The sequence below is a fragment of the Crocodylus siamensis genome, chromosome 6 (genome assembly GCF_052110815.1).
Source record: "Crocodylus siamensis isolate JL-2025a chromosome 6, ASM5211081v1, whole genome shotgun sequence".
NCBI lineage: Eukaryota > Metazoa > Chordata > Crocodylia > Crocodylidae > Crocodylus > Crocodylus siamensis.
In genome coordinates, this window is record NC_143400.1 from 1,819,146 (window position 1) to 1,834,332 (window position 15,187).

The 15,187-nt window shown below is 54.2% G+C and overlaps 1 protein-coding gene across 1 annotated transcript; it reads right to left on the bottom strand.

The window, feature by feature from the left end:
* Nucleotides 1-1,903: 1,903 nt before the first annotated feature.
* On the bottom strand, nucleotides 1,904-8,574 carry LOC149860384 (cytochrome P450 2G1-like). The gene is made up of 8 exons (XM_090051079.1): nucleotides 8,215-8,574; nucleotides 7,748-7,897; nucleotides 6,991-7,151; nucleotides 6,471-6,647; nucleotides 6,067-6,208; nucleotides 5,174-5,361; nucleotides 4,266-4,407; nucleotides 1,904-2,504 (listed from the first exon to the last, which is right to left on the bottom strand). The coding sequence occupies exons 1-8, from the start codon at nucleotides 8,381-8,383 to the stop codon at nucleotides 2,311-2,313; spliced, it is 1,323 nt and encodes a 440-aa protein (XP_089907205.1). The 5' UTR covers nucleotides 8,384-8,574; the 3' UTR covers nucleotides 1,904-2,310.
* Between the last annotated feature and the right edge of the window lie 6,613 nt (nucleotides 8,575-15,187).

Sequence of the window (15,187 nt, forward strand, 5' to 3'; positions counted from 1 at the left end):
GCATTTCTAACAATACTCCATTTCTAACAATATTCCATTTCTAACAAGTCTGTGGTTTTGTAGGTGTTAATCCTTGTTCAAAAACTCCTTATCTAGTAGCTAGCTACTGTGTATTGAGCTGGTCCCTGCCTGAATCGTGATTGATTGGTAGCACAGTTGATTAGCAGCCAGGCCTGCAGTAGTTTCCCCTCCCCCCACCCCCCCATGTGCCCCAAGACGGACACAGTTGCACTAGCACCCATGTCATGAGTTTTGCTTGTCCGCAGCTTGAGGTGCAGGTCCCCCCAAACCCCCGCACCGTGAAATGTGGCAGGCTTTGTGGCCTCGGCAGGGGCTAGCATGCCTGCAGTTTTCACCCCACTGTGGCTTAACGCATGCACATGAGTTGAGTTTTGCTTTCAGGACTTTGAGGTGCAGTTTCTCAGAAACCCCTGTACCTATCAACTTGAAGCTTGGCACACGTCATGCTCTCAGCAGATGCTGCCATCCCTGCGAGCTTCATCTGAATCAGCCAAAAGACAACAAAGTTATAGATATTTAATTGATTCCCCATTATACCCTATGACCGAATCTCCGAATCACCAAATCTTTTCCAAATCGATTCAGAAAGCCTAAAACTTCCAGTGATTCGATTCGGATTTTTAGATTTGGCATCTGAATCATCACAGAATCTGAATCGTGATCTGAAGCGTTGCACAGCCCTAGTGTGCTTTTCGGTTTTAACCTGATCACCTCTGTGACTGGGCTGGAGAAATTCGGGGGGGCGAGGCTTCCTCTTCCTTTGTCTGGCAGCAGACATTTTGGGAAGGAGAGTGCAATCATTCTGAGATGAGATATTGAAGGCTCTATCCTCCTGAACACTCTCATTCTCTGGATGCGTGTGTGAGTAACTTACCTGAAATGTAGCCAGTGTGTTAAGGTTATGTATTTTAGATGCATATTCAAAGGGTCCTTGAGCCCTTCTGTTTTGCTCAAGGTGTTTGCCTCTAAAATCTCTTTGCTCTGTGACACCCCCCCCCCCATTTTTCTCTCCCTCTGATCAAAAAATGTTATCTGTTGCAGCTTGCCTGGCTGTGACTTCTTGAGGGAAGAAGGAGCGACAAGCTTTCTTGCCCTGTTTGCTTGGCCCAGCTGAAGGGAGTTTGGCTGTGTATTAATTAACACAGCCCTTCCTGGATTTATCCTGGGTGGCTCCAGGCTGTAAGAAGTACCCAGAGATATTACCAGGGGGCAAAGCAACCCCAAGGTCTGCTGGGGCTGTGTCCGGGCTGCACAGAAGCCTGATGAGACAAGAGCCCAGGTGGTGGCAGCGATTACCCCAGTCTTACGAGTGTGCTTCAGGAAGGGGGTCAGCTGGGTGCAGGTGTCTCCCCTGGGGTACCTGAAGTAGGGTTTTGGTCGGGCACAGTGAGGCGGGTGGCCCAGAGTAGTAGCGCCCCCGTTGTCCCTCCACAGCCTGCACCCGGGGCAGTTCCGGATGCACAGAGAACTTGACTGGGACCAGGCTGCTGACACTGCTGATTTACTAAATAAGGTGGAAATATGTGGAAGGGATCGTGGTAATTGCTGTTGGAGGGGCTCCTTTTTCTGAAGCCCAGCATGCCTTCAGCCCAACGCCACACGTGCTAATGACAGAGATGGATTTAGGAGACCAGGCATTGTGCGTGTCAGGGGAAGGAGATGAGTTAGAGCTGTCCTCAACCTCAGTTGGCAGGTGAAATCCTTGAGCTGTTGAAAATGAAGTCCTAGCTGCCTCCCAGCAGGTGTATGGAGTGGAGAGAACCAGCATCTGCTTTGGAAAGGTTTTATTGTCAGCAGCTGCTACCAAGCTTAACAAAAGGACAAATCCCAGCAGAAGGGAAAGCCCAAGTTCCTGGCAGAGGAGCAGGAGTTTCCCCTCGACTACGCTCAGTCCCCTGCTCCAGTTAGCAAATTGCACTCTCTGTCCAGGGGCCCCCAATCCCTGTCCAGTACCATGACTGCTAGGCCACGCGTGCAGAGCTGCAGAGGAACCCCAGAGTCCTGCCATAGGCCCTCTGTTCCCGTCACAAGAGCAAGCGTTTCCTTCCCCACAGACTACCTGCCTTCTACTGCTGCAAACTGCCTCCTGTTTTTACAGAGTAGAGACATGAACAGTAAGCGCTAAAACACCACGGATACGATGGCCAGCAACGTGCAGTGTCACGGTCCACCGAAGAGGGCTCGCGTGGAACCTCTTCCTCGGTGCTAGTCACGACTCCTTGCAGGCTGGGTGTCGTACTGACCTTTCTCTTGGTGTCTCAATCTGCTGTGGCTTCCCTAGGCTCTGTCCTACAGCCCTTCCTCACGTGGGAGGAAATAGAGCTCGTAGCTGGGGGGAACGTTCACAAGTATGTTCACTTTTGGGGTGAGGTTGATTTCCTGTGGGGGTTTTGGCGATTTCAGGGTGAAGCGCTGCAGGATGGTGGTCAGCATCAGGAAGAGCTCCATGAGGGCCAGGCTCTTGCCCAGGCACACCCTCTTGCCTGTGGAGATAAACAGAAGGTAAATATAAGGACGTTACAGATTTATTTTTGATACCTGTCTGAGCTTTAAACCCGAGAAGACCTGAGGCTGTTGAGGTGAGAGGGTGATGTTGTGCTCATCTGGATCCTGTGAAAGAATCCTTTTCCAGACACCTGCTTCTACGTTTTGTTTTTTTCTTCTTGTCTTGATTTTCTCACCTGTCTGTCAACCCAGTTGCTAGGCAGCCACCTGGTTGTCTAGAGGACCCCCTAGGGAGGAGAAATTTCTCCCTCCCTGTGGCCAGGTCTATTGTTAAACTTCCCGCCTTTAGCCTAAGAAAGCAGTCCTAAGGCAGGGGCTTGAGCCTAGGTCAAGGTATGAAGCGTTTCAAATTGGTTAGTTGGCTCCAGGCAACACCTGCCTTCACTGAGTCATGAAGGTGATGTCAAAAGGCCTATAAAAGCCAAGACTGCCCAGGAGGAGGGGCGGCAGCCGTGTTAGGTCTTATGCAGCATCTGGAACATCTGCAACGTTCTTTCTCTCAGGATGCTGAGGATGTGGAAATGAGTAAACTACTTGGAACTGATCTAGAGAGAGAGCTTACTATAATGTAGAAGTGTGACAAAAGGCTACCTACTTAGCCGTACTGTTTGCCCTGAGTTATACTTTGATATTTCTCTGTCTTGTACCCTTCCACAAGCCTACCCTCTGTAACCAAAAAAAAGCTCTCCACAATACAGGCGTGGTGGGCTGGCTGAGAGAGGGATTGGGTAGGCCCCCTTGTTTTGGCTAACTAAGAGAGGCCACTTCTGCTTCAGGTTAAAGGAAGCACCCTAAGTTCTCACAGTGGATCAAGCACCCTCAAGGGCTACAAGGCCTCTGTTCCCCAGGGGGCAGAGGGCCTGGATATAGTCTAGACGCCTGGGTGGTGGCAGCGGTTCCTGGAGCACAACTGCCAGGCTTGTGGCTGTGCTCCAGGAACGGGGTAGGCCTGACGTAAGGTGCCTCAGGGGAGGCGCTTGGAGCTTGGCAGGTGGTCAGGTGCAGTGATGTGGGTGATTCAGTGCAGGAGCACCCCCATTGGCCCACCACAGATCCTACCTGCCCGCTTGATCAACTGCGCTTTGCTCTTAATTTCTACAGCCCCTTTGTGCAGTTGGGGAAAACTGGTTTGGGGAAAAGTGACCTGTGTCTTCCAGGGTGCATTTTCATGTTGGCTTTAGAGCTAGAGCTAGAACCCAACAGGCCTGAATGTAGATGCCTATAATCGTCATGTGCCAGGGTTAAATGTGCCAAGTCTCAAATCAAAGGAATTGTGAGCAAGGACATCAGGAGAGACATGGGATAGAAACCGTCTAGGGTAGGGGTTAATGGAAACTCTCCAGCTAAGAAGGCTCAAATGAGTTCTGCTGAGCATTAGTCTTTCCATGATTGTCCAGTGTGGGGAGACCCCAAAGTAGGAGGCTGGAGCAGGGTCAGATGGACCCCTGGTCTGGCCCACCCACAGCAAGGGTCTTGAGAAGAGTGAAAAAGAATGAAAACCTTGGAGTCTAGATGGGATCTGATATCCAGAGGTGGTACAATTACCTACCTTGGAAATCTTCAAGAGGAGACTTGACCCCAAACATCTCTCCTGCTTGTGCAAAGGGCTTGCAGCCTTGCAACCTATGACCTGGATGGCTTTGAGGTGTAATGACGGAGTGAATGCTGACCCATGGGTTCATGCCCAGTTTAGGCCAGAAGAGGTTCTCTACTCCTGTGACCAGGACTGTCACACGTACCTGCGGAAAACGGCAGGAAGGAGTCATTCTGCTTGAAGCAGCCATTTTCATCCAGGAAATGCCCAGGGTTGAAGTTTTTTGGGTCCTTGAAGTATTTGGGGTCGTGGAGAACTGTACTTAAAGAGATGCAAACAGGGGTGTCCTGGAGAAGACAGATGGGAATAATGTAGTGGTTTTCCACCACCAAATAAACCCCTTGCAGCTGGGAGTTGTGCCAGAAGAGTCTCACCTAGAGTTGGGGGATCCCCAGCATGTGAGGTCGAGGAGGCGCATCCAGCAGTGCTTAAAGAGACTGGACATGGTTTGAAAGAGAGAAGCCCCTTGTTTCTGGTATGGTGAGAGACTCTGGAGCAGGGACAAGGCCCCTGTTACTTTAAGAGGGGAGAAGGGCAGGCTAACGCCTGTTTGGGTGGTGGCAGCTAAGGTTGGGTTAGCTCCTGAGTAAGCAGCTGAGCTGTGCAAGCTGCAGCCCAGAGAAGCATGCAAGGGGCCTTGGGGGGATAAAAGCTCAGCCCTGAGCCAGGTCAGGCAGTTGGGCCCTGCTAACCCAGATGGAGAGGTGCTCCTGCCTGCAGGGAACCTGGCGGCATAGACAGGAGTTAGCAGCGTATAGACCCAAGTTGTTGGTGCCAGTTTACGTGAGGGATTACATTTGCATTTTGTGTCGAGGTTCCTGGAGGCTCAAGTTGTGATTTTAGGGGGTGATGTGGAGGCCACACTGCTGGCGTGATACTGAGCTCCTGCACTTGTCCCATCTACACAACTCCGCCAGGCGGCCAAAGAAGATCCCCACCATCCCTGCTGAATATGGGGCAGCCTCCACCCCCAAGCCACATGCTCTATGAGGGGGAACATGGGGGATGGTAAGGCACTTTGGGACCATTGCAGGCAGAACCTGGATACAGCACCTTGGCGAGAAAGTACCCCCTGAAGTGGGTGTCGCAGGCTACTTTGTGCAGAAGCCCCACGGGGAGGATGTTGGCGAATCTCTGGATCTCGTGGATCACGGCATTGGTGTACGGCATCTGGCTCCGGTGTTGCATGCCTGGGTTGTGGTTTTGCCCGATGACCCAGTCGATTTCCTCGTGCACCTTGTCTGCGGAGACAGGCGCCCCGGGGCGCGCGTGGTTCTGAGCACCTGCTCCGGACACTACCCGCGAGATCCTTTGCTTAAGAGTCTCAACCTCGTTTGAAACCAACCACTTCCCAGCGCGCTGTGATACCTGAACAGAGCTGGCACGCTCTGCATCAGAGGCTGCTGTCGATTTAATTGCGGTGTCCACACACAGTATTACGCAGCCCCCTGCCCAACCCCTTCTCAGTTATGGACACAAGGGAAGGATGGTTATTCTTGTCACCTTGCGTCTGGGAGGACTGAGCCCCTAAGAGATTTCCAGTGCCTTGTTTGAAGGGTTTGTGGGGTCTCTTGGGCAGAGCTGGGGGCAAAAGCCATATGCTCTAACCCCAGCTCTCATCTAAACACCATCTTTCCCCTCTGCAGATATAGTTTCCTCTGTCAAATTTATGTTCCAGCACTGGTTATAACTTCATAGAAACAGCTAATTCCTGGCTTATTTGCCATTGCTGATCTAAGTGGGATTATGGACAAGGAAGGAGGATGGTAGGGGCACCTGACCTGTATTTCCAGTCCCTGCCGTTGGCTCAACCTTTGCAAACTCCCAGGTATGACTGGCTGCTTATCAAACATGGGACCACTTTTTATAAAAGTGTTTCTGTCGATCTCCACAGCCCCCTTCTCTGTTATGTGCCCCATAGGCCTGCAGTCCTGTGTGCCCATTACCTTGCACTTCTGGGTATTTGACCAGGAGCAGGAATCCGTATCTCAAGGTGGAGGAAGTCGTTTCTGTCCCAGCAATAAATAATTGTATCACGTTTTCCACCAGGCTCGTGGTGTGGAATTCACTCAGTGGGTTTTGCTTTTCCTTGGACAAAGGGGATGAGAAGAGCTTGTAGTGAGTAATGGCAGGCTAGCATTACGAATGAAATGGGATTTGGGCCCTGCCTGGAGAAGTCCTCTGTTCCCCAAGCCCTGGATGACGTTCTGAAGGGGAAGCTTTGGGCCCGGTTGCGTGGTTGGCTCTAGCTTTGCACTTCCCGTCCACGGCCTCGCAGCTCAGTCGTGGCTGAAAAGCCCGTGAGCCCTCTGCATAGCCCGTGGCGCCGATGACAACCGCCCCTGCTCACCTGTTCCATCCTGATGAGGAAGGAGTCGATGTAATCCCGAGGGCAGCTGGGGTCCAGGCTCTGCTGGTTCATCCTCACCCTCTCCAGGATAAAATCGTGTAGCGTCTTGTAGATGCGCGGCACCCGCTTGTGCGGCCCAGGTATGAATTGCAGGATCCTTGGAAAGAGCTCGTAGAGCTGCAGGCAGATCAGAGGGAGGATGGTTCAGGGGGGTGGAAAGTCTGTTCTAGATAGGGCTTTTATCCTGTAACCTTTGGCTTTGGAGGGAGTGGGCTGGGACCCCCCTGTGAAGGCGCAATGTGCATGGTTTAGGAAGGCAGATGGTCTCCTGGCCCCACAACCGTACAGAGGAGCTTCCAAACCAATGGAGGTGATGGGTGCTCTGCACCTTGGAGGCTTGAGCCCCAGCTGAGGAGGGGGGTTGGGGTTTACTGCATTGCAGCCTTTTTACCCAATGAGCAGAGATGGGAGCACGCTACCAAGGCTCCTGCCTTTCTCCTGACCCAGAGAAATCTCCTACCATGTTCCATTGGTTGCTCATTTCTAGAAACAAGTTGTTGATGCTGCCCATCAAGTTCAGGAACTCCTTGTCCTCGTAGTCGAAGCGGTTCCCGAAGACGATGGAGCAGGTGACGTTGGATACAGCATGAGTAGTGAGAAGCGCAGGGCTGAAGAGAGAGCCTGGTGGGAGAGAAGAGGTGGGAGATGAGGAGGGCCCTGACAGTGTGGGGTGTGGATGCAGATGCCCCCCAGGTTCACTTCTTATTAGCTGGCTTGATTTCCGCTGCAGCCATAGGCCGCAAAGCAGCCAGGGATGCTCGAGGACAGCGAGCTGGGCCAGAGCCCTGTCCTGCCCATTGGCATGCCCATGCTGCAGCCAGTGCCGGGGCAGGCAGCCAGAGGCGTGCCCTCCGAGGGGGTGGTACCTGCTGCTGGAGTAAATTGGCTAAGGCACGAGATGGGCATGCAGTCCATGGAGAAAGAGGGCCCAGGAGCACTGGCCGCCCAGTCCAGATCTCCCTGCCTTGTAAACAGTGCTCTCCTGAGGCCTGTGGGGACCTGCCCTGTCCTGCCCTGAGGTGATGGGAGCTGCTGGGTCCCCAGGGTTTATGAGATGCCTTTCTTGAGGCCCTCAGATGGGAGTGGAGCAGCTTTGCAAACTCGTGCCTGAGCAGTTATCTTTCTGGTGTGCTTAACCCGAAGTGGAGCAGGCCACTCGAGCCGACCTGCAGAGCGATCTGGAAAGCAGTTTGTGTAGAAGCACTAGATCTGAAAACCTTTTTTTTCCCTGATTGCCTCTACCAGGTGCTGGGCTTCCGCCTGGATCTGCTCCTCAATGCTTCTTTTCCCCATGCCGAAATTCTTCAGGGTTGAACTGGAGAATCGCCGGAGCTGTTTCCACCGTTCACCATTAACCAGGATCACACCTGGATGGGGGGGGAAGACAGACAATGGAGCAGGAAGCAGGTGATGTGATGTCCAGAACAGTCAAAGATGGAGGAAATAAATGTGCAGGTAGCAAGCATTGCAGCAGAACCTCCCTGGAAGTCTGCTCACTAAGTGTGGGATGGAGCTGTTGATCTCCACAGCCCCCGTCTCTGCTCCTTGGCTGAAGAGGAAGGGCATGGGTTGCGTGACCCCAGCTCAAGCATCTGCACGCAGAAGAGATTGTTACTAGTGTTATGGCCCCTAGATTTGCTCTGAGCGAAAACCACATCAGAACCCAGTCCTTGCTGTTACTCACCATGACCTTTGAACAGTCTCTCCAATGAGTACATTGCGCCTCGGCTGCCAAACTCTTCCGCGTGGTCCACCAGGGCTTCCCTCACGACATCGTAGCTGCTGAGAACCACAACCCGCTGGAAGCGAATATACAGCGTGAACACTGGCCCAAACTTCTCTTTGGTCTGCATTGGGTGTGGATGGAAAGGAAGAAGGGTCAGATGTTGCAGTGACCCGGGAGTCGGGCAGCAAAGGGATGTGTGGCGACAGCCTAAGCAAGGTGAGGTACTGAATTTTGGTGGGGATGCGCTGTGTTGTCTGGCCAGTAAATCTCATGGCTGGGATACCTGGTTGGGCCACACACGTGAGGCTGAATCAGAGCTGGCCTTAGGGGTGCGTGGTGTGGGTGACCACCCAGGTGACGCTAGTCAGCGGGGCATGGGTGGTGTGGGGCAGCTCTGCAGGCAGAGCTGGGAGCTGGGTGGGTGTGCTGGAGCTCCGGCATTAACCACTGGGGGGTGGGGAAGGGGGTGGTTGCATGGCGGTGAGAGTGGCAGGAGCAGGGCCAGAGCCCAGATGCTCGTTGGAAGGAAACAAGATGTTGTGACTACCTCAGAGGAGGATGTCAGGGGCTCAGAACAGGAAATGAAAAGCTCAGTTAATGACTGAAATGAAAAAAAAATACTTGAAATCTGTTGACGTGAAGCTGCACACTAGTAACGAGATAGTCGCAGCAGAGACATTGGATGAGAACCGTGTAGATGATCTGCAATTCAACTTGCAAGATTCATCTCGAGAGAGAGAGAGAGACCCAAGAAGAACTGAAATTCTTCCTCCAGACCAGAATAATGACGATGCCACTAGCGACAGAGAAGCACAGACAACGAGGGCGGGAAGGGACCTCAGGAGGTCACATCTGGTCCAGCCCCAACTGCATCTTCTCAGCCAAGGCTTTGTCTAGCCGGGTCTTCAACACCTCCCAGGATGGAAATTCCCCAGCCTCTCTGGGCAGCCTGTTCCAGTGCTTCACCACCTTCCTCATGAGAGAGATTTTCCTAATATCCAACCTCAACTTCCTTTGCTGCAGCCTGAGCCCATTGCCCCTTGTTCTGTCGTCTCCCCGCACTGAGAAGAGTGCAGCTCCAGCCTTCATGGAGTTGAAGTCTGCTATTCAATCCCCACTCGGTCTTTTCTTTTCCAAACTAAATAAGCACAGTTCTCTCAGCCTCTGATCACAAGTCGTGTTCCCCAACCCCTAACTATTTTCTTGCCCTCTGCTGGACTCTCTTCAATGAGAGAGATGAACCGATTCCCAGTATAGCCACTTGCAGGGCCATTTCTGATGCTTCTTTGAGGCCCAGTGTAACACCCAAGATTAGAGATCTGCTAGTGACCAACTGTCCGCCAAAAGCAAAGGGCATGGATTGTCCTCTGGATGGAAGATTATCTGACCAGAACTGGTTCCTCGGTGCTTTCATCTCAAACTGAATGTTACCTACAATCGTCCATCCGGTGAGGGCATTGCGCTGCGGCTGCCAAACTCTTCCGTGTGGCCCACCAGGGCTTTCTTCATAGTATCCTAGCTGTGGAGAAGCACAACCCACCGGAAGCCCGTATACCCCATGAAGGCTGGCCCAAACTTCTCTTTGATCTGCGTTGGGTGTGAACGGGAAGGAAGAAGGGTCAGATGTTGCCGGGACCCGAGAAGCAGGCAACAAAGGGACATGCGATGACCACCTGCACAAGGTGAGTTCACGGTAAAGTACTGAATTTTGGTGGGGATACGTTGTGGTGTCTGGCCACCAAACATCACGACTGGGATAGCTGGTTGGTCCACACATGCAAGCGGTTGAGTCACCATGCGTGAGCTTGAATGTTCATGGGTAGTGAGCCCTTGTCTGGTGTGGGAGTCGTCGCTGGACCGGAGGCTTTTGAGCCCCAATTCTAGGTCAGAAAAACATGATTGAGCGATCTGCCTTGGTTTGTTTCCCTCAAATACGTCATTGCAGCATATCGGCAATGTCAGGTCTTACTCCACAGTCCTATGAGCCAGTGGAAGTTTGAATCTGTTTTTGTGCCCAGTGTAGCTGCTGGGCAAACTGGGCGTGAAGGCAGAAGCCTCACTCTGAGCTTTGGAACAGGTTCGACCTCTCGCAGCCCCAGCAGAGCCTGCCAAGCTGCCGGCTCCCGCAGACAACACGGGCTCGACCGCAGCTACCGCCCCCGCTCTGCCCACAGCAAAACGCAAAGTGTTTGTTTCGGGAGACTCCATCCTGCGGGGGCAACCTGCCGCCCCGACCCCTTAGCCCGGGAAGTCTGCTGCTTCCCGGGGGCCCGCATCCGCGACACTGTGGAGAAGATCCTTGGGCTCCTCCAGCCCCCAGACCACTACCCCATGCTCCTTATCCATGTGGGCACACATGACACAGCTTGGAGCACCCCAGCCGGGTCATGAGGTGCTACAGGGAGTTGGGAGCGGGGCTTAGGGGTCTGGGGGCTCAGGTGTTCTCGTCGATCCTCCCAGCCTCGGGCTATGGGCGGAGGAGGGAGAGGAGGATCCACGCGGTGAACCAAAGACTGCGGCGCTGGTGTCATCGGGAAGGCTTTGGCTTCCATGACCACAGCCCGCTCTTTGGAGAGAGAGGCAGCGAGCTGCTGGGAAGAGATGGCCTCCACCTCTCTCCCCTGGGGAGGAGGCTCTTCTCAGCCGGGCTGGCTGACCCGCTCCACCGGGCTTTAAACTAAGCTCATTGGGGGACGGGGGGACTACCGCCACTGCTGGCCCGCTGAATGGCCCTTGCAAAGCCAGCAGACCAAGGCACTTAAGGGAGCCCATGTCTGCCCCAGCCCTGGCACAATCTGTGGGCAAGGCAGCAGCCCCCAAAGGGTCACTTGCCTGCCTGTACACTAATGCCAGGAACTAAACTCAAATAATTATGATGTCATAGGGATAACGGAGACCTGCTGGGACTCCACCCGCGACTGGGCGACAGGGGCAGACGGCTATACCCTGTACAGGAGGGATCGAGGGGACGAAAGGGGCGGGGGTGTAGCCCTCTATGTTAAGGAAAGCTCCGCGTCCCTGTGAGCTGACATTGGTGCCCAGGGTGGACGGCTGGAGACCCTCCGGGTTAAAATCCGTGGGGAACACAGTGCAGGGGACATGATGGTGGGAATCTACTACAGACCCCCCACCCAGAGTCAAGAGCTTGACCAGGAGTTCGCCCGGGAGTTGGCTGAGGCCGCACGCTCCCGGTACGTGGTTGTGGTGGGTGACTGCCCAGGCATCTCGTGGAAGGAGCGCTCGGCCACATCCGAGCGGTCGCAAAACTTCCTCTCGTGCGTGGGTGACCTCTACCTGACTCAGGACGTCTACAGGCGGATGAGAGGCAAAGCACTGCTCGACCTGGTAGCGGCAATCGGGGACGACCTAATCAGCGACCTAACGGTCGAGGGAAGCTGGGGGACGGCAACCACGAGCTGATCACCTTCACCATCCGCCGTAAGGCTGGCAAGTCGGTCAGTAATACAGAAGTCCTCGGCTTTAGGAAAGCCGACTTTGACAAGCTCAGGAGGCTCATCAGGGAGGCCCTAAAGGGCCACAGCCCAAAGGGGAGGGGAGTTCAGGACGAGTGGTTGCTCCTCAAGGGAGTGATCCTGGATGCGCAAGCAAAGTCCATCCCGTCTCGGAGGAAAGGCAGCAAGAGGAAACACGCCCAGGAAAAAGCAAACTTGCTAAATGGGTACTTTGCTCGGTTTTTCACCAGTCCCATGGGACGGCCCTGCCCATTCCGGGACAGGGCGGTCCGGGTGAGGGAGATCCCCTGCCCTCCATCAACGCTGACCTCGTGAAGGAACACCTTGAGAGCCTGGACACCTTCATGTCAGCTGGCTCTGATGGGTTACACCCCAGGGTACTCAGGGAGCTGGCGAGCGTGATAGCCCAGCCCCTGGCACGGGTCTCCGAGAGCTCCTGGCGCTCTGGTGTAGTGCCCGAAGACTGGAAGAAGGCCAATGTGGTGCCGATCTTCAAGAAAGGGAGGAGAGTGGATCTGGCTGACTACAGGCCCATCAGCCTGACCTCTATCCAGGGGAAGGTCTTGGGAAAGATTATCAAAGAGGCCATCCTTAACGGACTGGCCGATGCCAACATCCTGAGGGATAGCCAGCATGGGTTTGTTGCGGGTAGGTCTTGCTTGACCAATCTCATTTCTTTTTACCACCAGGTGACCTATCACCTGAACAAGGGAGAAGAGATTGATGTCATATATCTTGATTTTAAAAAAGCCTTCCATCTGGTATCCCATGATCACCTCTTCACAAAACTGGCCAATTGTGGCCTTGGGTCCACCATGATCCACTGGCTGGGGAAGTGGCTCCATGGTTGGACCCAGAGGGCGGTGGTTGACAGAAGTCAATTGTCGTGGCGCCCTGTGACCAGCGGGGTCCCCCAAGGCTCTGTCCTTGGGCCAACACTATTCAACATCTTCATTAATGATGTGGACATTGGAGTCAGGAGTGGACTGGCCAAGTTCGCTGATGACACCAAACTTTGGGGCAAAGCATCCACACCTGAGGACAGGCGGGTGATCCAGGCTGACCTGGACAGGCTCAGGAAATGGGCAGATGAGAACCTGATGGTGTTCAACACCGAAAAATGCAAGGTGCTCTGCCTTGGGAGGAAAAACCTGCAGCACCCTTATAGGCTCGGCAGTGCTACGTTGGCTAGCACTATGGACGAGAGGGACTTGGGGGTCATGGTTGACCACAAGATGAACATGAGCCTGCAATGCGATGCTGCGGCTAGTAAAGCGACCAAAACGCTGGCTTGCATCCATAGATGCTTCTCAAGTATATCCCGGGACGTCATTCTCCCCTTGTACTCGGCCTTGGGGAGGCCGCAGCTGGAGTACTGCGTCCAGTTTTGGGCTCCACAATTCAAAAAGGACATGGAGAAGCTTGAGAGAGTCCAGAGGAGAGCCACGCGCATGATCAGAGGTCAGGAAAACGGATCTTACGACGACAGGCTGAGAGCCATGGGGCTCTTTAGCCTGGAAAAGCGCAGGTGATCTGATGGCCACGTATAAGTTTCTCAGGGGTGACCACCAGGATCTGGGGGAACGTCTGCTCACCAGAGCGCCCCAAGGGATGACGAGGTCGAACGGTCACAAACTCCTGCAAGACCGTTTCAGGCTGGACATAAGGAAGAATTTCTTTCCTGTCCGAGCCCCCAAGGTCTGGAGCAGCCTGCCGCGGGGGGTGCTTCAGGCACCTACCTTGACCGCCTGCAAGAGACATTTGGATATTTATCTTGCTGGGATCCTATGACCCCTGCTGACTTCCTGCCCCTGGGGCAGGGGGCTGCACTCTGATCCTCCGAGGTCCCTTCCAGCCCTGATGTCTATGAATCTATGAGACTCCGGCTTCATTCAAAGGTATCGATCCTTGGTGTTACGGCAGCACCTAGGAGTGGCAGCTGTGCTGGGTCCCTATTGTGCCAGCCCCTGTTCGGAGCAGCGATAGCCCTGGGCCCAGGCTCTGACCACTGGAAGGGGTAGAGGAAAGGGTGGAAGGCCGGAGCCCGCTGTTGTCCTTGTGCAGAGCTAGGGAGCTAAGGTCAAGGCCCTGTCGTCATAGCCTTGGATAAACGAGCCAAGCCCATGAGCAGTCTTGTTTCTGGCAGGGAGCAGAGGGGCCACGCCTGATGGATGCTAGTCCTGCGTACCAGGAAAGGATGCGATTGGCAGCCTCCTTCCTGGAGTCTTTCCAGGAGCAGGTTATTAGTGTGCCCTGCCAAGATATGCATCTGGGCCCGGTGGGAAGATCCCAGTCAGCCGGAGCACACGACGTGGTGTGTAGGCTTGGCTGCCACTTGGGGCCGATGCTCCCAGACAGCTGCAAATAGAGGTCGTGGGCTGTGCTGCTGAGCTGCTTTCATCTGGTCCCTCCCTTTTCTGCCAGATCAAAACAATTCTTCAAGGGCAGAAGCCCGCAAAGTCTCAGCCGTTCGGGCTGGGACCATGTTGCAGACTGCTGGGGCTAGCGCCGAGGGCCCTGCAGCCAATGTAATTTCTTGTAAAATTGCTATAATCTTTGATTCGTCAAAAATAAGCAGTCAATTGACTGGTCCACTGAATATATTGAACTGGTCAATTGACTGACTGAGTGACCCTAGGTGGAGCATGGTCAGTTGAACGTGCCTAGCACTGCTGCGTGGCCTTCCCCGTGCTTGCGTGGGGGTGTTGTTGAGCTGAAAGAGGGGCAGGTTGAGATGCCAGTGGACCACCCGCTTCTCCAGCAACTAGGGATTTTTGCCCACATTGGGAAAATATCTGTCGGGGGAAGAAATATGGTGGTGCCTCCCCTCACCCCCTGCTCTGGGAATGCCGACCGCGCAAAGTATACGACCGTGGCTCTTCTGGCTATTGGCCCCCGTTCAGGTGAGCCCTTGAGCACGTACATCACTCGATGTCTGTCTTGCGCTGCCCGATTTCAGCGGCGCTGCCTGCATTGCGAACTGTGCCTTTCTCCACCATAATCTCAGTGTCAGGGCAGGGCAAGGCTCAGAGAGGGTAACCTTAGCGGGGCTGAGGAGAGGGCGTTTTAGAGAGTCTCAACTCCTCTAGAAATGTTGGTGGAGCTCCGTTCTGCAAAAGTTCGTTTTGCCTCTGCTGCAGGTTCGGAGTAAAATGGCAGACTTGTGGGCAGGGAGCCTGGACTCCTGGCTGCAGGGGGGGAGAGGGGCATCGTGGTAAAAGCAAGGGGAAATGGGCTGTGTTTGGGATGCAGGAATCCAGCCTGAGGAAGGGCAGTGGCAAGGGCCGGGAGCCCAGACCCCCAAGACCCTTCCCAGTTGTCCCAGTGACCCTTGTGGGGCTTCAGGCACAACAGTTCTCCTCTCTGCACCTCAGTCTTCTCCCCCATGACATAGGGGCCAAGTTCCTGACCCAGCTGCCCAGGGAAATGGACATGTCCCAGAGGCAAGAAGTGGAAGA

Coding starts and splice junctions, on each gene's coding strand:
- LOC149860384 (XM_090051079.1), bottom strand. CDS start 8,383: ATGCAGACCAAAGAGAAGTTTGGGCCAGTGTTCACGCTGTATATTCGC. Junction 6,648..6,990: donor TGAGCAACCAATGGAACATG/GTAGGAGATTTC, acceptor ATCTGCCTGCAG/CTCTACGAGCTCTTTCCAAG. Junction 2,505..4,265: donor CTTCCTGCCGTTTTCCGCAG/GTACGTGTGACA, acceptor TTATCTCCACAG/GCAAGAGGGTGTGCCTGGGC.